This window comes from Mizuhopecten yessoensis, unplaced genomic scaffold, assembly GCF_002113885.1.
Source record: "Mizuhopecten yessoensis strain PY_sf001 unplaced genomic scaffold, ASM211388v2 scaffold10565, whole genome shotgun sequence".
NCBI lineage: Eukaryota > Metazoa > Mollusca > Bivalvia > Pectinida > Pectinidae > Mizuhopecten > Mizuhopecten yessoensis.
In genome coordinates this window covers 546,089-572,572 of record NW_018408610.1, presented here as the reverse complement: position 1 = coordinate 572,572, position 26,484 = coordinate 546,089, and the positions used below count along the sequence as shown (strand labels likewise).

General features: G+C 34.0%; 3 protein-coding genes across 3 annotated transcripts; 2 read left to right on the top strand and 1 right to left on the bottom strand.

The window, feature by feature from the left end:
• Positions 1 to 2,663: 2,663 nt before the first annotated feature.
• On the top strand, positions 2,664 to 9,146 carry LOC110461089. Its single transcript, XM_021514375.1, has 5 exons — positions 2,664 to 2,757; positions 3,746 to 3,775; positions 8,387 to 8,434; positions 8,733 to 8,965; positions 9,141 to 9,146. Exons 1-5 carry the CDS (start codon positions 2,751 to 2,753, stop codon positions 9,144 to 9,146), a joined length of 324 nt encoding a protein of 107 aa, XP_021370050.1. The 5' UTR covers positions 2,664 to 2,750.
• Positions 9,147 to 9,156: 10 nt separating this feature from the next.
• LOC110461088 (repetitive proline-rich cell wall protein-like) lies at positions 9,157 to 9,654 on the bottom strand. The gene has a single exon (XM_021514374.1). It carries the CDS (start codon positions 9,652 to 9,654, stop codon positions 9,157 to 9,159), a length of 498 nt encoding a protein of 165 aa, XP_021370049.1.
• LOC110461096 (mucin-13-like) lies at positions 9,636 to 21,840 on the top strand. The gene is made up of 10 exons (XM_021514383.1): positions 9,636 to 10,541; positions 11,802 to 11,917; positions 13,766 to 13,824; positions 14,574 to 14,755; positions 15,233 to 15,419; positions 16,410 to 16,595; positions 19,186 to 19,429; positions 19,877 to 20,032; positions 20,655 to 20,704; positions 21,647 to 21,840. The coding sequence occupies exons 1-10, from the start codon at positions 9,893 to 9,895 to the stop codon at positions 21,654 to 21,656; spliced, it is 1,839 nt and encodes a 612-aa protein (XP_021370058.1). The 5' UTR covers positions 9,636 to 9,892; the 3' UTR covers positions 21,657 to 21,840.
• Positions 21,841 to 26,484: the final 4,644 nt, after the last annotated feature.

The window sequence follows — 26,484 nt, the reverse complement described above, 5'->3', positions numbered from 1 at the left end:
CAGAAACATGAAGTCATCGGTCATAGACATTTAGGACCCCTAATTCTTTAGTAAGTAAAAATATTTAAGAAACAAATAAAGTTATAGGATGTAAACATTGTTTCTACTTTCATATTTTTGGGGAAAACCTAGGTACAAAGTTTCTGGACGTCTGACCTGAACAAATACGGCTTTGGATATCAGGTCAACAACGGAAATATAAACATCTGTATTATAATAAATATGTAAAAGGAATATGAAGAATAGATAACTTATGTAACAAAAAGGATGAGATTATTTCACAATAAATATTCCATTAAAGTATAACATGGGTATAACATATGACGGATATTTAACCGAATATATTAGAGAACACTAAAGAAGATCAGCTTATGTCTGCATCAGACGTATCTCTTCAACCACTTGGTGATGATGGACCGATAAAGAGTGTTATATGTGTGCGCCCCCGAGAAAAGCGTATTTATAGTAGACCTTCCCGTAATAACACATACTTTTTAAGACATAAGCTTAGTCATTGTGTACTTTGAAAAATACTGTTTAAGAAAATAAATAACTATAATCAGTTTTACAAATCGCATTTATATTTTGCCAAATGGTATTTTAATATAGTTTTTGCAATCGACATGCCACCCGGTAAGGAGAAGGGAACGTGTATCTTAGATACAACACTATGGTGTAATACCTGGGGCGTTATCGCTTTATGTGTACCGCATACACCCTACTGTGTAAGGGACAACGACTTCCGCAATGAACCTGTCAAAATACCATATCACATTTAAGGTAGCCTCGCCCTTACCTTGAAATATATGTTGATACACCATGCTTATCTATTGATTTCACACTATGTAACGTAGAGGTTCCTAACGGAGCTGGTATCCAAGTAAAACACACTAACGATTCTTAAATCAGAATCATTGAAAGCGCATGTTTTCTCGTTTAAATACCTGAGTAGAATGAAATAAATAACAAAATAAATCAATAAAGGTAAAAAAAGTTTGCGTTGATTCTAGGCGAAAGCAATATTTCCATTTTTTTTCAATTTATTCTGGTGTTTAATTTATCGACAAATAAATCGGGGACATTTTTATGATGACAGGGTGAGGAACTCGGAGTGCGATTACTGTTTGGTATGAATCGTAAATGTTCGTTTTGAAACACAAATAGTGACTGAAAACTTATTTTGCAAGCTTTCGAACGTCTGTTTTCTTTGTCAAGAAAAGATTGCAAAGAACCATAGTCTCGACCCTTAACCACTGGAAAAAACTCGCTATTTCACGTTATGCCGAGTCAGTTAAGTCAGCTATCAAAACTATTGAAATATTTAGTCCTAATAGCACTCTGATAATGCAGGCAGCCAGACGGACGGGTATATGTTTACCCATTATGACCCTTAGAGGATGATAAAATGGGGTCATACAGATGACTCAAGTGGTGGCCCCCTTTGTCCCTGCACATCAATTCCACTTCTTACCCAGATGGGTTTTATGATTTCTCACTTTCCAGTTGTCTTCCCTTTTAATCACTTTAGAGTTGTTCCAGTCTTCAATGAGGTTTTGACACCAATCATGATGATTCCTCTCAAATCTCAAGACATCGGTAATTACTGCCTGCAGTTGGATTATAACCATATACCGTTGTCATATCAGAAATATATAAAACACAGACGAATCTGCTTAAAACCATACTATTAAGCAATATTCTCTTTTAGGAGACCACCTATTTTCATCCTCACCAAGCAGTGTACTGAATTATGTCTCTATAACGTGACCATTTCTTTATAGAGACAACGTTTATGCGATTTTGGTTGCCTCTTTATACAAATTTAACAGACTTCTCCATTACGGAACTGAAATAAATAATTTGCAAAATGTGTATGCCTATTACAGAAATACAAAAGAATTGACTACTATCACTCTGTAAAAATTCATATGTTCCATGATCAGCAATGTCCACTTCTTTATCTATAAAGATATATATAATATAACATATTTATAGTTTATGTACCGATAAATGTCACAGCAGGTCATGTAGATAAGCTCGATACATATTTTAGACAAGAGATACGTATGGAAATGCATTCATATATATATATACATATATGAATGCATTCTTACTTTACCGTATCAATTTTCAAAAGGTAAACTGTTTAAAATACAATAAAGTCGTGTCAGGCAAACTGCGTAAAATACAATATATATATATATATATTACTATTATGTTAACTAACAGTCAAACAAAAAACATAAAAATCATAAATATGTTTAAAAAATAAATAAATTAAATGCATGACACCAAGCACAATACGCGATCATTTATCAAATTGCTGAAAGAGAAAAAAGTATTTATATTATATATGACAACACGCTAACTTAGTTATGTTGTCAATAAGTTTAATTTTATATAGTATTTTTGTTTGCTTGAATATTTGACATGTTTAAACAATTCTTGCATGGCAGTTTGCCAAAACTATTGTCAATACCTTTATTTTTATTGAGGTTTAAACGTGGTTGCCCTTTTCGTCTTGTGTGTACACAATGACAAAGTTCCCAGTAAATATTTCCTGTGGTGTGCCTCAATAGGGTTATACGCCCTGATAACGTTGAATGTACAAGTACAGATATCATTCAAAAAATCTTATAGATACATTGCGGCAAGGAGTGGGAAATATAACAGGTATAGGTGTTTGTTGTCGTAATAAAACTTCCGAGGAATATTACCCCATTTACAGAACCGACCGGGGGGACTTCATAATGAAGGGTAAGTGGGACGGTTTTTTAGACTGTATTTTCATCAAGGCAATTTTAATGTCGAAATATTTGTTCTTCAAGGAGAGATAGAGAGAACTCGTAGGGTTATATGATTTCTTAATACGTAGATAAAATAAGATAAAGATGTAACTCGAATACAATTAGAGGAAACACTAAAACAAAAGGATAAACAGCATAGACCCAAAACAAAATCATTAAAACTGGAAAGGAAACGTGTTTTTCCTTCTATCCCGGTTTTCTTGCAAATCTTGGGGTCTGAACATACCATGAGTCACGTGAGTATAGTGTCAACAGAATAAAACACATCTTGAACTTACATAGGACGAAATAGGAAAACAAAGTCGATATAAAAGACAGACACAAGAACAGAGTACACCTCAACATATAAAATTATTGAATCCTCTAAAATCATATTCGTCGTTATTACTACTGAGAAAAGAAAGTTTACAATTGTGAATTGAAAGTCGTGATGTTTTACATTCTACTATCAGGCGACCATTAGTATCAACCATTATATTTAAATCTAAGTATGAATCTGTGAAGTGGAGTATGTTTAAGTTTAATGTCTAGAAATATTATGTTACTCAGGGAGTTTTCTTTTACTTGTACTAAAAAACATAACCAAGCTGTTTTTTTTACTTAACTGATGTCTTAATTACGACATCTCGTTGTAATATCAAGTAAAGACTTGTCGTAATTCCAAGAGACCAATCTTTAAACCCGATAAGCTAGATAGAAGATGTCCTCGGATTGTTCGTATTTGAATAATAAGTTATTCTTAAATAGTTGTATCAAAGAAACATTAATGCAAACAATACACCATATTGAGAATATCATCAATCTTGTGATTGATTCTAGCTTATAATGCAATAATATTCAAAATAAATATTTCAACAACAACAACATTGTTACAGATGCGTACAGTTGTATGTCTGTCTTACAACAACAACTTATACATTTGTTATGTTTCATTCCAGATATACATCGTACGTTGCTGTTTGTTTTATGTAAGTAATATTTTATTAACTAAAATCATATGTTGTATTTATGTCATTATGTTATAAATAATAATTATTAGTCTCTTTCATACCCGGAGATATACGCTCGGGGAATTCCACTAGGAGAGTTTTCAAAGTAGGTGAAATCCGAAGCTTACAAGGATTTTGCACCAATTTGAAAAGCCCGAAATTAAAAATGATCCTAGCCTACACACTTGGCATGGAAGAGTGTTTTTTCTCTCATTCCAATCAGCAGTATTAGCTCAGAAACCAATAGAACGCGTCGAAATTTCTGCATCGTAGTAACGGAAGGCTCCCGTTTTGTGACGTCACGTCATCTTTGTCCCATTGTGTGGTCACTCAAGTGAAATTGCGTGTAATATATAATTGTTTACACTCCTCTCCTAGCCTTAACAGTGTTGTCATAAACGCACAGGAATGAGAAAAATACGAAATGCTATATCTTCACATTGAAAAATATATGTTATGGTATTGTCCATTCAAAACGGTACTTTTTATTCACTTCGTAGATGTTCATTCTTATGTTCAGACGCTGTGGCCAGATTTTGGCACCGAACAATCAAACAGTAAAACGGCCTCGCTGTTCGTTCCGACAATATCGATACAAGCTCCATGCTGTCGGTGTTGGAGAGTTTTTAAGTTTCGTTTTTATTGTATCTGTATATGAGTTCAAAATCATGTTACTGTTAGCAATATGTCGAGGCGCGAAGCGCCAGCTCAGGATTAGTTTTTGAGGCTCCCCAATATGGGAAAGAAAATTGATCTTCCAACCGCAAATGTTTCAAAGCTATGCACTCTGTTATGTTAAGTATGCCAAATTACTATCGCAATGTATTTATTTATCCTGATGATAGAATATCAACACACCCGATGTAAGTGATACTTCACCACTGTGAGAGATGACCCTAGTTTTCTTATACTTTTTGCAAATCGCTTAGTCTGACTTTGTACTTTTAGCCGATGACAGTGTTTCATTTGACATGAGTTTTCTTCGATCAAATAGTTAGAATTGCTTCCTGATGCCTTCCATGGAAATGAAAGTTCACTATGGAATTAAACATTTTATTTTCTCCAAAGAATAGTTTCCCTTTGTAGGTATCAGACGGTTATTCTGGCCAGAAGAATGGGCTGATGTCTCAGCCGGATTTTTTCGACGCCTTCGTATCGTTAAGCTAACCAGGCTTTTACTAGATTGGCCACTTGTAAAATGTCAGACTTTCTGAAAAGCAATTATTCTCATAAAAGATGGTCAAATTAGCAAAACCGTTTTTTTTTTTTTAGAATAAATGGTTTTCAATATCTCACAGGTAAAATTGTGATAAAATGTACGATAACGTTTTGTACATGACCTGCAAAATCAAGTTTGCATAAGTAGCTCTTCTCCAAAATAAAGACACGAGACTGATACAATTTTTTGTAGTATGTTCATCGCCGACCGAAAGACTGATATTAATGTTTGACTGATATACTATATGCATTTATTTAAAGTTAGTGTTGAGTTGAAGGATATTTAGGGAACTGATTTTCTATTTCTGAAGACGTTAACAAAGTTTGAACAAGGCATACATTTTGCTTGCGGGTTCACATGGCCAACCATACGGTTATTCTCCCTGTACTTCAGAGGAGAAGAACTTGGAAAATTTGATGTTTTTTGTTAATTTCTTGTTATGACAACCGGTAATGTAACATTTTCCCTTTTCCTGGTCCAACAATGTCAATTAAAACTTGGGGTACATAACTTGATTTATTCTCATTATAATAAACTCATATAAATAATATGTAACCGATCTCGTTTCCGTGGCAACAGTAGTAAAGGCTTGTAAACATAAAAGCCAAGTATTTATTTATCATTTTCAAAGAAAAATCAGCATTAACATTCCTTTCAGAGCATAATAGCTGGATAGCCTTCTGATCAGTCCATAATTGGGCATCATTAGTAAACAGAACAAACTAATATATACCTATCCATATCGGTTTTCATGCTATAGGGCTCTGAATATTTCTCAATATGCAATAAAATCTAATATAAAGGTCAAACCTTACTACAAATACCACTTTTATATCAGCAACATGTTTTATCATTGATTCCTTATAAATTATTCACTTGAGATGTATTAATTTACATTCCATTGAAAACATCGACTAATTGCTGATTTTACTAAGATGCGTGACGTTTCCCCCGTGGTCCGTATCACACTGGAGATTCCAGCTAGTATTCTTATCCCAACTGGGATGTATCAATATCGTAGAAAGCTGAAATATTGCCTATGTCCGAACAATCACTTCTTGTGATCATGGACGTCTTGTACTAGTAAATATATTCAGGAAGTATATACAAAACAGTATCAATGTAACGGTCAATGAAAAATCAAAGATTGTCCGCGAGCAAATAACATTGAGAATGCAAAGGAACATTGAGGTTTAACAATACAAATAGCTAGCTCGGTAGGTTTTGATCACAGATGTTTCGATAAGAATTTCTGTTAAATCAGGCCTTGGTAACTTGGCAATGAGATCAATGTACTTTTCTGTTAATTACGATGTTTATAATCAAGTTTTCATTATTCAGCATTATCAGTTGATAGAAAAAGATGGAAAAAAATATAACTATCTCGATCGGTTTTCTTGCTATTGGGCCATAAAAAGTGTTATAATTGCATTTTCCTCAACTTCACTGCTTTTATCAACAAATTAAAAAAAGGAGTCATTTGTTTTTTCACAAATGTTAAATGTTAACCTATTATATATTAAACTTATCTATGAATTCATTATATTTTGTTCAACTTAGAAATGTTGATATGCATTCAGGTAATTACAAAAACAAATTGATGCCGGTTTTACTTTAAAACCTGTACAACCCAATTTTCAACTGAACTGAGGTAATAATCGCAATGAAATCAATAGCCGTACGGATCCTTGTACTGCCTAATGCAAAACACTAGATAATTCGACCGTAGTTTTTCTGAAATTGAACGATCCTCCCTGAAATTAGTTAGAAATATGATTGTAGTTGGATTGGGCAAATATGATTACTATGACAAATTGGCAATGTAGCTCAGCTTGCTAGATTAATTGAATGTCATGAGTTTGGCGGTAATGAGTTCAAAACCCATGTTAGTTCTGTTTCTACTGTATAGTTACAGTTTTATTTATCAATTTATCCTTTTGCAAGAGGTTAACAATTCATGAAAGTAATGAAAGGCAAACATGTATGTCCATCAATTTCTTCACATAATGACAAATTCGACAGAATATAGGTCTCTTCATCAAATTGTCTGGAGCAGCTCTCTGTAAAAGGTCAATGTTCCTTCGAGTTGTTTCGAGTAAATCTTTGCATATATACTAGAATAGTTATACCTTAGTGATTGCATTTCCTCTGATGATTAGTTCTACCTCTGTCTCGTGTGGTTAAATGTGTCAATGCCATTTTTGTTATATCCGTTATGAGATGCCCCTCCTCACTCTTCACTCCCCCCACTTATTTCTTCATCAGTCATATCCTTCTTTGTTCTAGCCATTTGGTTGGAATTTCTTTGCCAGTTTGATGGTGATCCTCTTGACATGTTTTCCTGAAAGTAACTTAAAAATATATTCCGGAAAAGCATTATGACAGACAATCTTCCAAGCAGTGATTTCTGGACAAATTGAACTAAATATTTTATAATGATTAGCTTTTCTAATTTGTTTTAATGACATGTTATGGTAAGAGTAGACTAATTTGTGCTTAACCATTTAGTTCACGATAGCTAGTTCTTCATCAAAAAAGGAATTGAAAATACATGAACATGAATAACAATGGAAACAATATGAAAATAGCAAAACAAAAGCCATATTCAAGAAAGTTTGATAGAATCTGTTACAAACATTACAAAATAGAAAAATAAGAATAATGAGCATCTCACTGCTCTGTTGTATCCGTAAACAGAAGGAAGATACAGTTGGTTTCTACAGTTTTAATGACAACACTGCAAAACATTTTAAACGAAGACATCCAACATGAACACTCGTTTTACCAATCTCATTCACCGGACTTCAGTCAACATCTTTCTCACGCGCAACCGTTTCGCTTGTTTTAATCTTACATAACACTTCACTAGGCAAAACTGATAACCGTGCATCACTCCATGTTCTTTTCTGTCTGTTTTCCTCCCTTTTGTATTGTCTGTCTGTCCATTTAAACAGGCGAAACTGTTACTTTTGAGTGTGAGCACAAGCCTTACTTTAAGTTTTAGTTAATAAAATAAGGGTTTTCACACACCTGCCTTTCTGTTTCTACAGTTCTTAAGACAATGTTGATTTCCGACCCTTTGCCCCTAGCCTTTCTGATGAGTCTTTGAAGGAGAAAACAGCTGTATTATGCAATGTAATTCATTGTTGGCTGACTTTCTTATATGTCCGATCCCATGTGTGTGTTACGTTCCTCTATCTGATGTCATAAATACAGACAGCTTTTCATTTGAAATGGCAGGGTTTGTTTTCAGCTGAGATGATGATGTGTCAGTGACTCGCTAAATGTATATATTTAAAAAAAAATAACACCACGTAATATCTTGCTTTGTTCATTCTTAAACACATTGTATAATTTGTTTCTATTTTTAGTTATGGTTAGAATGGATATCTGCGCTAAAAAAGTAGCATCGGTGACAGGTAAGGTTGTTCTCCCATTTTCACCCCGTTTACAGCTTTGCTCATTCAAAAGACGATATTGCATTATTTATTGAATATATTACAGAGTTGATATCAGGAAAATCAACGTTGAGTAAACTATGTATGATTAAATAGACAAGTACAAAATAAACACGGTATTAAGTCAGGCTGCTATTCGGAACATTAGGATATTAAAACTCTTTTTGACATCGCATGAATAAAATAATGACGTTTCAAATTATTGCAAAGTCAAATAGGACGTAGTTTATCTTAACGTTAACTGTTTATTTTGGTTAAGAATATCAAACTACGACATCAGCAGGAGGTATCTCCTATCATGTGGATTCATCAGGAGGCCAATCTACCGCATCTATACAAACAGAGGGCAAAACTACTGCATTAAAACAAACAGAAGACGCAAGTGTTGCATCAGAACAAACAAGGGTCGCAACAACTGTATCGGCAAACACAGGATGCCAAACGTATTCATCGGCACAGACAGGAGGCCCAAACCATTCATCGGATAAAACCGTAAGCGCAACTTATTCACGGTCAAATACAGGCAGCCCAGCCAACTCATTGGCATCGACCGGAGGCCCAACTACTTTATCGTCAAACAAAGAAAGCCCAACTAATTCAACGTCAAACACAGGAGGCACAACTAATTCACTGTCAAACATAGGAGGCCCAACTAATTCACTGTCAGACATAGGAGTCCCAACTTATTCACTGTCAAACACAGAAGGCCTAACTAATCCACCGTCAAATACAGAAGGCCTTATTAACCCACCGTCAAACACAGGAGGCACAACTAATCCATCGTCAAACATAGAAGGCCCAACTAATCCACCGTCAAACACAGAAGGCCCAACTAATCCATCGTCAAACATAGAAGGTCCAACTAATTCACTGTCAAACACAGGAGGCCCAACTAATTCACTGTCAAACATAGGAGGCCCAACTAATTCACTGTCAAACATAGGAGGTTCAACTAATTCACTGTCAAACACAGAAGGCCTAACTAATTCACTGTCAAACATAGGAGACCTTACTAATCCACCTTCAAACACAGGAGGCCCAACTAATCCATCGTCAAACATAGGAGGCCCAACTAATCCAACGTCAAACATGGGAGGTCTAACTAACCCACCTTTAAACATAGGAGGCCCAATTAATTCACTGTCAAACACAGAAGGCCTAACTAATTCACTGTCAAACATAGGAGGCCAAGCTAATCAATCGTCAAACATAGGAGGCCCAACTAATTCACTGTCAAACATAGGAGGCCCAACTAATTCACTGTCAAACATAGGAGGTTCAACTAATTCACTGTCAAACACAGAAGGCCTAACTAATTCACTGTCAAACATAGGAGACCTTACTAATCCACCTTCAAACACAGGAGGCCCAACTAATCCATCGTCAAACATAGGAGGCCCAACTAATCCAACGTCAAACATGGGAGGTCTAACTAATCCACCTTTAAACATAGGAGGCCCAATTAATTCACTGTCAAACACAGAAGGCCTAACTAATTCACTGTCAAACATAGGAGGCCAAGCTAATCCATCGTCAAACATAGGAGGCCCAACTAATCCATCGTCAAACATAGGAGGCCCAACTAATCCAACGTCAAACACAGAAGGCCCAACTAATCCACCGTTAAACATAGGAGGCCAAATTAATTCACCGTCAAACACAGAAGGCCAAACTAATCCACCGTCAAACACAGAAGGCCCCACTAATCCACCGTTAAACATAGGAGGCCCAATTAATTCACCGTCAAACACAGAAGGCCCAACTAATCCACCGTCAAACACAGAAGGCCCAACTAATTCACCGTCAAACACAAGAGGCCCAACTAACTCCCCGTCAAACACAAAAGGCCCAACTACTTCATGGTCGAACAAAGAAAGCCCAACTGATCCACTGTCAAACATAGGAGGTCCGACAGGTAGCCCAAATAAGTCATCGGCACCCACAGGAGGCAAAACTAATTCAACGGCACCGACAGGAGTCCCAAGGAAAACAACGCCACCAGCAGGATTGACTCATAAATCAACAACAGCTCAGCCATCGTTATATCCTTCACATAAACCAAATTGGGGTAAGAAAAATGTTTATTCTGCTAAACAAACGATGATTTTTTTTCATTATTTGGTATTTAATAATGAACTTGTCTGAGGTATAAATCACGTTCAAAGGTCGTTTTGATATAGAGAAACAGATTTTTAATTAAAATGATCAATCTCTACACGGGATGATTGTCCAGTGGACAAGTTAATAGGAAGATAGTCCATCTTCTAAAACATATTATGAATAAGACTAAAACAGGCAGAAACCACAGGGATTTAGATCTGGTGAATAGAGTAGGTGGTCAGTCTGCATTACCTTCTCTTGCTTCAAAAACACTTTTATAATATTGCTTTTGTGGAATTAAGTATTACAGTGAAATACCTTGGATACCTTTCGACCCTTCACATGGACGGTGTTTCATGTAGGATCTTTGGACAGGCTTCAGTTCTTTATATCTGTAAAACTTGGCAGCAATATTTTCCTTTCTTTGAAAAAATGCATATGAATAAAAAAATAATCACGTGTTAAAACACTTTTGCGAATTTTGAGAAAAACACGTGTTTTTTTTTTTGTCTGTTATACCACAGTCGTAGTTCTTAATATATGGTTTCCATCGTAATAAATGTGTAAGGCTAACGTCCATTCATTATCGGTTACGGTAAAAGAAAATATGGGTGTATTTACCCAAATATATGAAAATCACACGATGAATTATAATATTTAACATGTTTTTGTAAATATTTACATGAGTAATGGCGGGAATCGTCGATCAACTTCGTCTTATTTTTCTTGTGCATTTTCAAAATGTTATTTTTTCCCTTTTTCCTAACTTCCCCTTACTGTTATGAATGTTTAGTTCTACTTTTGGTTTTGTTAACACTTTGGTATTCACTTTAGTATTCTGTTTAAACCTGAAAAATAATCGATTCAATGACTTTTTGTATCCAGATGGTTGCAGACTTTTGTAGACTGCTTTGATATTATATCTTTGTTGGTTTGAATCTCGGAATTACGATTTAATTATTGTTGCATTGCAATTGCACTGTGTCGAATATTACCTAAATTCTAAGGTATTGTGTATAAAGTAGTAATATATATATAGGGACGAATAATCCGTTTGATAGGGACTATTCCGAATTTTTTTTATTCTTTTATGTAATTATATGACATTGAATTTTAGATGTATAAATTGATTGAGATGTATAATATTGATTATAGTTAAAAAGTTGTGTATTGGAAGAAATTAACCATAAACTATAGTCATAGTATGATAAGTTTGTTTTAATTCCAGGTCAAGCAAACCTATCTATACCATTAACAATTTTCGTCAACGGCAACTACTCGCAAGAGTTAGATGATACAACGTCACCTATGTACCAAATCTATAGCTATGACTTTACAATTGTAGTAAGTGTTTCGATTTTACATATTATATGTTTTCGTTTGTGTCTATTTTTTACTAATATATAAGTCATCTTTAGTGATATGATTCATATGATTGCGAAATAAAAGTATCATTTGCCTGTCCCAGTCTCAGTACAATCAACAAAAATGCCGTTCACGGACACTATCGTTTAAAATATAACCATATTTACATCTGAACAAGCAATGGTTTTCTTTAATTGATATATATTTATTTCCCTAGCACTGCAATTTTTATGATGAGGAAAAAAAATTCCAGTGATCCCATGTCGTTTAAGAAACGATTAAGATTTGATTTCAGGGTTTTGCAAAATATACCCCCAAACATTTTCGGGACAGAAAATCTTTTGGAAATAATTAACGTAAACAAAGTGCACTTGTTTTAGATATACGTCGCATAACTAGATAATATTAAGGTCATTCATTATAGTTACTAGGGAAAAAAATGGATTAATATATATTATTTCCGCCTTAAGTTAAAATCAATTTAGTATACCGAGTAAGCTGTATTACCCTTATTTAACATTAAAGTTAATGTTAAATGACAGAGGCTGTGGTGGCCATCTTGGATGCGCAGCTGTTAAAAAATAGACGTGNCCCCCCCCCCCCCCCCCCCCCTGAATAAATTCGTTTTGGGGACTCAATAATAAGAAATAAGAACAGAGTTACACCAATATGTCCCCACTCCGTTTGGGGGACATAATAACCTCTCTATAGATGCATTATTTACGTAACTTATCAAGTGGTTTACTCAATGGTATGTTTATAATAAGTATAATTTGATAACTTTAATTAAGTTATTCTTTTTAAAGGGCGCAAAATTTCATAGTCGTCTATTCAAAGCCTGGTAATAAATATTAGGACACTCAGAAATAGTATGTTTGTTTGAATTGGACAGCTAGTCGTAAAACTAGGACCTCTAAAGCTCCACTGTAACTGTGAATTATGTATAGGTGGATCTCCCCTATTGAGTAGATATGCATGAGTAAGACAAATATGACCGGCACGGAGCCGCAGGAGGACAACCTCCTCTTTGCACTGTGTCGGACTTGTGAGACTCAACGCAATTTTTCCTTTCAATTGGTAGCATACCTTACAATACCTTACAATAATACTTTCATTATTGTTTCCGTACTTTTTCATCATCGTAGGTGGGAATTATGCTTCTATATTTACGTTATGTTACCTGGACCCATTGACAAAAATGACAATTATTTTTCATAACATAAGTGACCTCATCACATTACGTATTGATATATTGTTGGACGGCATTACAATGTGTACGCAATAAATGTGCAGTTTTTGTGCAACGTCCACCGTGAAGCCGTGAAGTGTACAATTGTTACGCTGATTAAATTAAACATTAGCATTATTGCATTCATGTTAAAGAAAGATAAGCCAAGTTGTTTAAAACAAATGATATTAGCAAATTGTGTGTAACATTCTGAAAAAATAATTTGAAAATGGATCTACTTTTTGGTTGTCTTGCTGTGTCTAGATTCTCCAACGGAAATTTCATATTTCCCCCGAAAATATGTTTTTCTCTCAACTGCAATGCCTCCATATATAAATAAAGTAAATGAGCTGTATTTTGTTTTATTCGTAGTTCCATCCATTTTTTAAAACTCTTTAAATTGTAAACATGTGAAATGTCTTCTTTTGAATTGATGTAATATATAGAAACATGTTTTGAGATGAGATTTGACCAACATCACTAATTATGCTGTATATTGAATTATATGAAATAGTTCATAGTTTTCCAGTTTGCCAGTATGTATGCATATATGATTGGGTTGCAATGAGTTCATATTTAATTATTTATCTTTATTATAGCTTTATGCCCTCTACAGTAGCATTACTGATTTTCAAGGTGTCAACATAACCGGTTTCTTGTGAGTAAACATACATTCTCTTATCGTTTTAACATAATTTCAGGATTTTTTATTTGTCGTTTATTATTTAAACAACCGATTATGGGAGGCGTGAAATATTTCGCAGAATTAATACATGTATATTTTCATCTTTCCCATTTTAACGCACGTTATTCATTTTGTTTGCAATCCTTTTCCGTGTTATAGGACCATAACACGGAACAAAATGCTGGCTAATGCTTAAAAATAATTAATTCAGTTATATTCTTCATAACGGCAATTATAAGCATTTTGAAATAATATTAAGATTTGGGGTCAGAAGAGACCGACCCAGTACCGGTTGTAGCACATATGATTCTGAACCAGTGACTATTGAGAAATGTTCTATAATTAATGCTTTCATAAAAATAAAATATGCTATAAAGAAACCAGATCAATTATATAATCTGCCAAGCACGTAAAATGATGACAGAAACGTTGTTTGCCATTTTTCACAGTTATTAATAGACACCTACAATCAGTCAGATATGCATATGGTGTTTAAACTGGTCATTGTGTCAAAATTCGATAAAATACTGCATCATATCGAACTTGTATGATGAAGAGATAAACATTGTGTGCGTTTATACCAATTAGTATGTTCATTTGATATATATAATATAGAATCATGTGATCATGTAAACGTTTTTAAACAAATATGATTATGTATGAAGTGTATTTTGACATGTATCGCGTGTTTATTAATAAATCACTTTTTTTTTCAATCTTAGCAATGGCTCCATTGGATGCAGGTATGAGGTGTTGGTAGCGCCAAGTAATGGTAATCCAATAAACACAACACAACTACTTAATTCCATAAAGGAAGCGGGATATACCAACGCACAATTTAATGTCTCGGGCAAAGACATTCTTTACATTGAGACTAATAAGACGGACAATGCAATTCAACAAGGTACGTAGAGGGATCAGGGTTCTCCCATTACGTTTTAAAATCGTAATGGGGTTGATTATCAATAAAGATAATAATACACATACAAGTTGATGTTTTAAGTCAAGCATTGCATATCTGAAAAACATAATTGTTAACATTAAAAAGGAAATTGGAATACATGAGTTATAGGCCAGAGAATACATGCTAGAGGCTAACATTCGAAAAGTTAATAATATTAATATGTAGACGTTAATTCTTACTAAAAGTCACTTAAACTAATGCAACATGTGTAAAATGGACATATTTACATAGACGGCTTTGAAACAGTTCATCGATAGTGAGACCAGGTATTCCAGAAGAACAAGCGTCTTTTGTTTCATTAGAAATTTCTATTTTTCTTGCTTTTGCCTATTAAGGTATAATTGATATCTTATGTATATTGAGTAACCTTGAATATATATCCAGTACGACTATAATGACTTTTTGTTGGTGTTTTAGCATTGGAACAAAACCATTTCGAGGAAGTCTTGCAGAAAGCATGCATAAAGTCAAACGTATGTTCATATGATACCGTATGTGTAGTAAATAAACAGGTTTTGACTTGCACACATAAGTGTAATGCAAATAACATCTGCTCAAAGAACGGAGAGTGCTACGTACACATAGACGGGAATGTGAAATGCAGGTAATGATTATCAATAATTTGAAATGTTTTTTAAAAAAAAATATGAAATTGAGATATATTCATGTATATTGTTTTTTGTATAACTTACTAACTAACGAAGAATTCTTAAGTTGAAAAACATAACACAATATTCCTTGTAATATTCACTTATAGCACACGCAGTGACGGGCATGTATCAAATAATCTTAATACCTAATAGCGAAAAAAGCAAAGCATTATGGTATATCGTATTTTTTTTAAAAAACATAATGGGTGAAATAGCAATTCTGTTTAAAACATGTGCATTAAAGATGAAAGGATAATTGATGAAGTTCGAAAGTGCCTAATTTTGAATATTTTAAGATAACTTCATTTCACCGATGCCGATATTTCTGCAATCACTGTACATGGCACATCACTTAATAGATAGTTTATTTTGCTCCTTAAAATTCTTTATTAAAACTAATACGTTAACATCTTACCCATAATAAAGTGGGTTATTNTTTCCCCAAAAAAAAGGGGGTTTTTTTTTTTTTTTTTTTTTTTTTACATCTTTGATAACATCGCAAGATAAATGTATATTATGATTAATACATGTTTTATCATCCTCCTGAAATATATCATATTCCAAGCACGTGTCTAAGAATCGCTGATTGGTAATTTTGATTTGTGATTTGCTTGAGAGATTCGGTAAATATGTACAAATATATATGAAATGACTAAATTTAACCTTATTCCAATCGTGGGAAATTCACATAACTCTTCATAAGTTCACAAATAATGTCTCTTCGTGAAAGTTTAAAGTTTATAAACAAAACATTGATTAATAGAAATTATAAAATATTCTAATATTAATTTTTTCCCTGTATGTCACTGGCAAAAAATCTTGCAAGATCTCACGACGTATCTGAAGATAAATGAAAAATGTATATAATTGCTTTGACCAAAGGAAAGACTTCATCACTCTTCAAAACAATATTTGTCTAACTTTGAATTGTTGCTTTTTCCCAGATGCAAAAAAGATTCTACCTATGTCTATAACGGTCACACTTGTAAAGACAAGGTTTTGGTATTCTTCAACGGTAAGAACACTACCATCATAGGTGCATGCGCTGGGGCGGCCATAGCTTTCCTCTTTCTACTTGTTATCTACTTTGTGGTGAGATGGAGAGAAAAACGAACGTCAAAAACAACTGAGTACGTATATAGAAACAGTGGTTATCGTTTATTATTTTACTTAACAGTTCCCGTAAACACATTTTTGTTTTATATTTGTCTAAAAGATACTTCCAGTTTTTTATATGATTGATTTTTCATTTTATTAATCTTCGAAATGGAAAACGACATTGAGTCATGTTACAGTTGTATGACCGCACAATGCACCAAAAACAGCGTGCGCACATTGTCCGCACATTGTGCTCACAATCGTGCATTTCAACAATGTTGTGCGCTTATGTCAATACATATTTGCGATATCGTACTATTGCATGGCTAATAAATTTTACGAAATGAAAAAAATGTGGAAGATTTGATATAAGATGCATCGTTTTATGTCATTTCTGGTAAGTATATTTTGCATCATATCCAAGTTTACAACGCGAATTAAAAATGTCAAGAATGGGGCCTGACTTCAGGTTACAGAACAGGTGAATAACCTTTGGATGAGTGACCGGGATATTTGCCTGGCCTGTGCCGGACACAGACACTCTAGACCTCGTGGAACGCCCCCCCCCCCCGGTACATGTACGTGCGTTTTTATGAGCGAGACCGTAACGATGTTTGCATTTACAAGTGTCGATTAATACAATGTCCGTTATTGATAAACATGAACAAAAAATGAACGATATAACACACCGATCTTGCTAAAATATTGTAACATACCGTAAACTTATCATTCTTTAGTTTTCAAATGAAATCGTTTTTATTCTTTAAGGCAATTCCTGTATATATATCAAGCACGATTGTTATCGCACACCGTTCGTTCTTCGTGCGAAAAGATCTGCGGAACATTGAATCGCATGTATTTCATCGTTCGCACATACACCTTATGCGTACACCATGACCACATCGTTCACGCTCCGTGCGCACACTGCACATCTTGTAACATGGTGATACCACAACTGTTCCTACCAACGTCTTGATAGTTTGCTACGGTAGAATATTCGATAAATATCGACTGCTTGCACCACGATAGTATTCTCAGTATATGAACAGTTTTGTACCTTTTCAGCCACATTGTATCCTCTAATACTTGCTGTATGGTTATTTTTTGTTAAGCTATTAATTTAAAATTTAATCCATTCAATAATACTACCTCATATCATAATTTAAAACTGTGACTGCCATACTTTTGTTCATAGCTAGGACGGTATGGTTGTAGCGGGCTTTTTTTGGACGATTAGTCTACTTCTTTCAGTTCCACAAGGTATAGAGTCTTGATATTTAATATGCTGAGATGTTCAGCTATCAGGTTTGAACAAATGGTTGACCATAGTCAACTATCAAGGTCACAATCGACAAATGTTTAAAAAAAAATCTGTAATCAAACATATTTCGAAAATTGGTCGATAGATTCACTTTATATTCAGGTATGACGTGGACAACGCCAATGCGCATACGTTTGGCAGAACACATTTTGAGTTGACCAGGTCAAGTTTTGAGTTATTTAGGGGTCAAATTTCATAGGTGCTATTTCAAGGTAACAACTTCCAAAATGTCTTTTAAAGTTCCACGATGTCTAGAGTCTTGATATATGATACATGACAGGTAATTGGCTATCAAGCTTGAAAACATGATTGACCTTGATTGACTTGAAGGTCACAGATGTCATTTATGTAAAAATATGCAAACCACATTTTTCTGACTTCTAATTTGTCTTGTTTAAAATTGGTGCAAAAGAATGACATTGACCTACTCTAAATAAAATTTTAAAAGTGAAAGTAAAATACCGTTTGTCTTTTGTGCGATTTTGCCGTTTTCTCTGAAATCTCAGTACTTTGATTTATATTTAGACACAAAAAATGCAGGTTTGTATTCTATATTTAGACTTCTGTGAAAAGCCCGTCAAATTGTTATCAACAATTTATAGGTTTATTTGAATGAGTGTATTTCGAAATGAATGGTTTGTCTTTGTCTGTCTGTTGTATGTCTTGAAAAAATGAGTAGCGGACTGCTCCAAAAATTCCACTTCATTTTTCCCACACTGTCGACAGCTTTAAGTGTTCTATATAATCATGGATTTTTCAAACTCTTCGAGCTGAATTGCCTCATTTGTTTTTATATTTTGTTGTTGTTGTATCCCTTACTTTTTATCACTCCTACCAATGATATATATTAATACTACATGGTTCTATACTTTTAACTACTCCGTGTAACAGCAGCAGGGTATGCACAGGGAGCATTAATGACTTGCATAAAAATTAAAATTAAATCGTAGCAATTTCTGTTTAATATAGCATTAGGGCATTTCTTGCCTATTACTAATACATTCTGATATCAATTCAATATTTATATATAATCGAAACATACTTTGAGCTATCTCCCCTATACCTTCTGCTATATATAGACTGCGAATTTATGCTACTTATAATTAATAATTTGCATCCATATTTGTTTACGAACCGTTTCATCTTTGTCTTTGTCATGTCAACCTAAGGAGAGAAATTATATAGGCCTAGCCTGCTGTTCAATCCTATTGTTTATTCAAAAAATATGATGAAATGAAAGGGATGTTGCTAGAACTAAATGAAAAAAATCATTATTAAAGATATTCATGTATTTTTCAAAGTGAAAAGCTGTCCGACCCTGAAGAGATAAGGAAGGATAACTCCCAGATCGAGAACGTGCCGATGGATGGTATGGGGAAGACTAACCCGATGTACCGTCCACATATCAGTAACCACCAGCAAGAAGGACACGGTAACTACTACCCCGGGGAACGCTCGGACAGGGATAACATATACGAGGACGAGCTGGCTTATGATAAAGGAAGATACTACAGAGTACTCAACGATCCGAAAAGTAGGTCAAAGGTCAGTTGTTTACTTATTTTTGATGATACCATTTCCAAATGGCATTGCCCTGACCGCCCATTACATTTGTAGTCTGTTTGCGGATACTCATCCATTCTGAAAATGATCAACATATATCTTATAGTTGAATCAAAACAAACCACTCGAACTGATACTTGGCTATAGTAAGCAAAATTGTGTAATTATGTTGAGTTTGAGCCCTATCCATTAAATTACGAAGATATTTTCAATAATTCTAAAGGTTTTCAGTATTTTAATTTAATAGATATGTAGTTATATTTTATAACTTCAGTGAATCAAAGAGCGCCAACATAGCTATATATAACTATAATTGGCTTAGTGTCAACATTCCTTGAACATTTTTCACCAAACAATAATATCTTCTTTTTTTTACGCCAGAAACTATATTTCTATTTACTAAATCACGTTTAACATTACTCATTTCAGGCATTGGTGTACCAACCCTCTAACATGTCGAGTCCTGAAAAGAGAACAGAAACTATGTCTAAGTTTGATGATCTCGCGTCCAAGCCGCAACCTTATAATAGGAGACAAGAGATGGAGCATCAGCCCTTTCACGATATGCTCAACACAGAACAGCCGGTAACACAAATTAATACAATAGTTTAATTAGAAGTTATAAACCTTAATTATTAATATTAATGTAAAGAATATGTAATACAAAATGGATTTAAAAATATCATTCGTATCTAAATGCTTAATGGGGAATCTAAATTAACAAGATTTTAATTATTCAATATTACATTGTGTAAATATATGATATTCCGTTTTCCTTCCCAACTAAACGCGGTAAACATCAAATCCAATATTAAACGGCTATGCCGTACAAAATAACCACACTGCATGAAAGATGCCCTGCGATCGAACAGATGGTACAAAGGAATGTAGTTGCGGCGAAATTATTCAGGCTCGTATTGAGAACAATGGGATACAACTCTTATTTGTATACTAGTCTTGTGATCAGTTGGCGTATTTCTCTCAAAGGGTTAATTTTTCAAAATTTTCAAAGACGTTATGAACACGGTAGTTTTATTAATACGAATGTATTTTCAAATGACGTTTCTTGTCCTTAAGTTCAGTTTTACGAGACAAAAAATCATGCTTAAAATTGAAACTACATTCCTCTTTTTTAAATTAATATGCGTTTAATTTTGAGATGATGTAGCTGTGGAAGTTTTAAAATGAGTCGTTTGTTTTATTTCAGTACGAAATCAGACGGCCGCAGCTCATGACAAATGCGGTTAACTCATATGGGTAAGTATATAACTCTTCCTGTTTGGATTTTGACATCGTGAGAGGTATCACGCATCGTACCGGTAAGTTTCCTGTGTTATTGTGAAATCTATAAGTTTCCTTGAATTAGGATTTTCAAACAAATGAACATTTTGGGAATAGTTTAGTTTACGTGGCACTTTTTCTTTTCATGCAATACACATCTGAAACTGATTAAAGTTTTCAAATAACCCCACAGTACCTTCATTTTCAAAAAAGCACAAGAAATTAAGCGGAAATGTAAATTCGCAGATTAACGGATTTTACGAAATTTAATTATTTGCAGTTTCTATCTCTTGCAGCCATTATGATATAAGTTTTTTTTTTATTTCAAAAATATTTTACGCTGTTTACTAATAATTTCCCTGACAATGTCATGATGTTTATATCAATCAAAAATATACCTGTTATGTCATCTTTGACTAATAATTATAAATAGTTACTTTTTTTCTGTATTTTCTTTGTTGAATATTGATTTTGAAACAACTTAAAGCAGCAATACAATAATACACATTAAAAGGTATCGTGATCGTTTTCATGTTTATTAGTCAGTTGTTATCATTTATCAATTAATAAAACAACCATGAATGCATAATCTGTCATTATAAATTAGATAATTGTTTCATTGTAATGCTAATTATGTAATTTAATCTTTCGACAATTGCTGAAATATTCAGTAATGCATACTTGCAAATAAGAAAATTTCAGACGATAGAAATAGTAAAATTAAATTTCAACTCAGTATGAGTATCTATCATTACTTATATCGGATTACGCAAGTTAGGTTACTTAGAGATGGATATTGTTAAGACTTTGAATCATATAGGTTGTTAAATGTTCATAGTTTTGGTCAAAAAAAGACAGATAAAGTTTATAATGTATCACGTTATGAAACTTACATTGTGGTATATATTACTTTTTCAGATACCGATGAAGTAGAGTGACATCACAGATACCAGTGTACTACCTGGAAATGTTATAGAAAAACTGTTCTGAGATAATTAAGTATGATAATACAATTTGGGATTGAGAATTGATTAACATAATAGATATGCAATTTCCAGCATATGATAAGGGTATAATGTGTTAAATTCAATTGCTTCTGAGGTAAAGATCTGAATTGACGTTTTGTGTTCATGTATACTGTCAATTAATTAATTTTTGCGGTTACTTTATTTCTTGAACTTATGACGTAATAGTTTGCTTGCTTTTTTTAATTTGCGAGTGAGAGGATGCTACTTAAATATTTCCAGGGATTAAGTTTGAAATTCAGATGCGCGAAAAATTAAATTAAGCAAATTACTTTGCTTGCATATCAATGCAAAAATAAAGTTCTGGTGAAAATAAAGCGATTTGCAGTTGAGTAACATTTTGGAGTAACAATCTCAGATAAAGCTACTAACTAAAACTGACGGGAATATGAAATGAGTACTCAATACTTTTGTTTTGATAAACTGATGATATGAAATATTGTCGCAAATGTATTGTCGATTCATTCATTGTAACCATTTTTTTTGCTCGAAATTATTACATATAGCAAATATCTGCCAAGAGTTGTGAGGTCATAGCTTTGCTTCTTGTGACGTGAAGTAGTGGGTGGAATGATATGTTACATATCAAAACGTGATTTGTAAATTGTTTTGCATTGTAGAAAGAGTATATGACAGAAATAAAAACATTAAGAAATGTGTACTTTTATCAAGTTCTATTTAGTTTATGTGTTTTATATGGTTGTATGTAAATATTTTTAAAAATCTTTTTACGTTTTGTTGAAAATGTTGTGAGATTTTTAAGTACGTCAACATGTTATGAGTAATTTTTATTTGATTTGTTGAATACTTTGTGACGATTTTATCATTATGAATGACATGATGTGGATTTAATATGCTTGTTTGAAAAAAATGTGTTATAATTATGCCTTTTCAATATTTTTGTATAATTTTTTTCTTTAGAGACATTTTGCTCTTTTTTTATCTTATTCTTGTGCGTTTATCAAAATATACTTGGAACATGTATTGGTTATGTTAGATATATAAGTTCATGATTTATCCTTATTTGATCTGATGCATAGCATAATCTCATAATGCAATTTTCTACGTAATACAATTTTCAGTTATTGACAGAAAGGACTCAGTAAGTATCATTAAGGATGCCTGTTCCACTGCAAGCAAGTTCTAAAGAACTCCACCCTTAGTTTCGCCTTTGGCGTTTTTGAAGCGCGACCGCAACAGGGTTACCGTTGACCATTGCAGCTCAGTTGTTTGTAGTTGTCTTTTTGTTTATTTTATCATGATTTCTTAAATAAAAATTAAAGGTCCGGTTTTCTTTTCAGAAATGATTTATTAAAACTATTGGCATGCATAGTTATAGTTTTATATTGCAATGATATAAGGGTACTCATTTCGTTGAATGGGTTGTCTTTCGTTACTGCTACATGAATATCAATCTCAATCGTGCTTAGATATATAAAGCGTCACACATTCAGATGTGCATGAGTCTAAATTATGTTAAGTTTTTAATTTATTATTAACTTACGAATAACCATATCAGTTGTGTCAATAAACATTTAACGTCAATTTATATATGTTTTTTATTTGATGATATACATCTGTTGATATATCGTCTTTCCCTTCCGATACGTGAATTAAAAGTAATTGTCTTGACTTTCCTGATTTTGACCTTAATTACCATTGTTGAGATCTAAATGGACACTTAGCTACATGGTACAGTACATATTAACTTTCTTTCTGGCTTTTCCATCAGCTTAAGAAATATGTCTCTCCTTACTTTGTACTGCTGCGATTATTTAATGTAGACTCAAATTGCAATAAAATCATTTTCATGAAATATTCCAGTTTTGTTTATTTTTGTCATGATGTTGTTAAACGTACAGACGTTCGTTATGATCAGATGCTGTCTCTAGTGGACGCTTGAACGGACGGTCTGACATACAGAGCTTAATCTCCTTTATACCTACAATAACGCTATAACGGTACTGGTATGTTCAGCCATAAGCAGTCTTTGTCTTAACCTAACATGTCATTTCACGAGGCACACGCATTTCTCTTAATGAGGACAAATTTGTCGTTAGAAACAGTAAGACAAGATAGCGCCATGACTTAAAGCTATTGGAGAGTCAAAGGTGTAGTTCAAATAGGGAAATTTGGTTATCAGTTTACCAATATTTGTGAAACTCTGTGACGATATATTTCAATTAACTGGCTTATCCCGATGATAATATTTATACAGTGCAATTAAAACACATTTGAAAATGGAATTGGAATATGAAAATATAAGAGTTCATTATCCGGAAGGTATTTGATAACAATACGTGCTTTAAAAAAATTGTCCTCGGCGCATTACTTATATCCTGTCCGGTAATGATTAACATTTTAATTGATTAGTATGTGCCTTTTTCCATCTAAAGGTGATAGCCAAGCAATTGTACATTAAATGGATCTTATTTATATATAAACTTTATTCATTTTACAACAATTATAAAACAACCTTTTCCAACCTATATTTACAACTCTCTTGTTGACTCGGATATTACTGGGGTCTTTCTGTGGGAGGAAACCGGATAACCTGGAGAAAATTCACGTGGTCGGGCAGGTGACCCCATACCTTTTTCAAGTCTAATCGGGGAATCTAACCCTAGTCGGCACCTTGGTGAAAAGCAAGTGCACTATCCACTGCACCTACCGACCACTCAAAATGTGATTGCTAATGAAAGTTCTATTCTTGCGAAATAAACTAGTGCTGACAAACTCCATTACAACTAATCCTCACACAACATTATTATTACTACAACTTCCTGTATTACAACCACACATAACTACTCACATTTTGCTAAGGATCACTTTTATTTTTGGGCATATGTGAATATATGTTCCCAGCTCCTGGAGCGTTCTTGGCGAGCGGGCTGGCCAATCCAGCTCGACATACGACAATTAACATTCAGAATTTGAATGCTGAACCAGTTTGACACACGACATTCATCATTCAGAATTTGAATGTTGTGCCAGCTTGACACACGAAATTCAACATTCAGAATTTCAATATTGAACCAGCTCGACATTCGACATTCAACATTCAGAATTTGAGCGTTCAGCTGGTTCAACATTCAGAATTTGAATATTTAGCCAGCTTGACATACGACATTCAACATTTACAATTTGAATGTTGAACCAGATTGACATATGACATTTAACATTCAGAATGTGAATGTTGAGCAAGCTTGACACACAAAATTCAACATTCAGAATTTTAATATTGAACCAGCTCGACATTCGACATTCATCATTCAGAATTTGAATATTGAGCCAACTCGACATACAACATTCAACATTCAACATTCAGAATTTGAATTTTGTGCCAGCTTGACATTCGACATTCAACATTCAGAAATTGAATGTTTTTCCAACTCGACATAAGACATTCAACATTCAGAATTTGAATGTTGAGCCAGCTCGACATACGACATTCAGTCCCCTGATAAAGCCCTGCATAGGATGTGAAATTATATGCCAGGAATGCGAAGATGATAAAAATCATGCTGAACCAATGCTTCACACTGATTGTTTGACAGACCCATCGCATTCAAATTGCATTTGGTGGTTTTAATGTAAATGAATTCAGGAATATTACTTATTTTAGTAGGCAATATCAGAAGTTCAAAGCAAGTGAGCCCTTGCTCCACGTAATAAGTTCCAGTGACAGGAGACCAAGCCCAAAGAATTTGTCCTTTGATGTAGGTCAAATGTCAAAATGTAGGTCAGAGGGATCCACTTTGTATGCTGGTACACTGCATCACCTAGGTGAACCCATGACCCAAGTTATGAAGTTCCAGTGACAAGTAGAAACAGCCCAGACAAGCTTTTTCTTTGATGTAGGTCAAAGGTCAAAATGTAGGTTTAATTTTTTTAATTAGATTAGATTAATAAGAGCACTGGCAAAGATTTTCTCACATGAGGCCAAATGGGCCTGTATCGCTCACCTGTTTATAATGCAACTTTTGAAGTTAACATAGGTCATTTATGCAGATACTAAGCCGATTACCACTTCATTCAAATATCAGAGTAGTCTAGGTTTATTCATTAAAATACATTTTGAAGCCCTTTATTCCAGCATACTACCGGCCCAATATTAGGTCTCTTGGTCTCGTGTTCATCAAGAAATTGTTGTTTAAAGATTTTAACACCTTTGACTCCTGTGACCCTGAATGTAGGTCAATGTTATTCATTTGAACAAAACTTGCAATCGGTAGCCCTTCATCCCAGCATGCCACAACCCAATATCAGGTATCTGGGCCTCTTGGTAATTAACCAGAAGTTGTTTAAAAGATTTTAGCATATTTGACCCCTGTGAGCTTGAATATAGGTCAAAGTCATACATTTGAACAAGTTGGTAGCCCTCCACCCCAGCATGCTATAAGTTAAGCCCATTAGCATGTCTCTAGGCCTCTTGGTTACATTGAGAAGTTGTTTAAATATTTTAGTCTATTTGACCCCTGTGACCTTGAATGTAGGTCAAGGTCATTCATTTGAACACACTTGGTAGCCCTTCACCCAAGCATGCTATATATATATATATATATATAGGCCCAAATTCAGGTCTCTGGGCCTCTTGGTTATTGAGAAATGTCATTTAAAGATTTGAGCCTATTTGACCCCTGTGACCTTGAGTGAAGGTCAAGGTCATTCATTTGAATAAACTTGGTAGTCCTTCACCCAAGCATGCTACAAGCCCAATATCGGGTCTCT

Coding starts and splice junctions, on each gene's coding strand:
- LOC110461096 (XM_021514383.1), top strand. CDS start 9,893: ATGGGAGGTCTAACTAATCCACCTTTAAACATAGGAGGCCCAATTAAT. Junction 14,756..15,232: donor GGACAATGCAATTCAACAAG/GTACGTAGAGGG, acceptor TTGGTGTTTTAG/CATTGGAACAAAACCATTTC. Junction 20,033..20,654: donor TGCTCAACACAGAACAGCCG/GTAACACAAATT, acceptor GTTTTATTTCAG/TACGAAATCAGACGGCCGCA.
- LOC110461088 (XM_021514374.1), bottom strand. CDS start 9,654: ATGTTTGACAGTGAATTAGTTAGGCCTTCTGTGTTTGACAGTGAATTA.
- LOC110461089 (XM_021514375.1), top strand. Junction 3,776..8,386: donor TACGTTGCTGTTTGTTTTAT/GTAAGTAATATT, acceptor TTCTATTTTTAG/TTATGGTTAGAATGGATATC. Junction 8,435..8,732: donor AAAAGTAGCATCGGTGACAG/GTAAGGTTGTTC, acceptor ATTTTGGTTAAG/AATATCAAACTACGACATCA.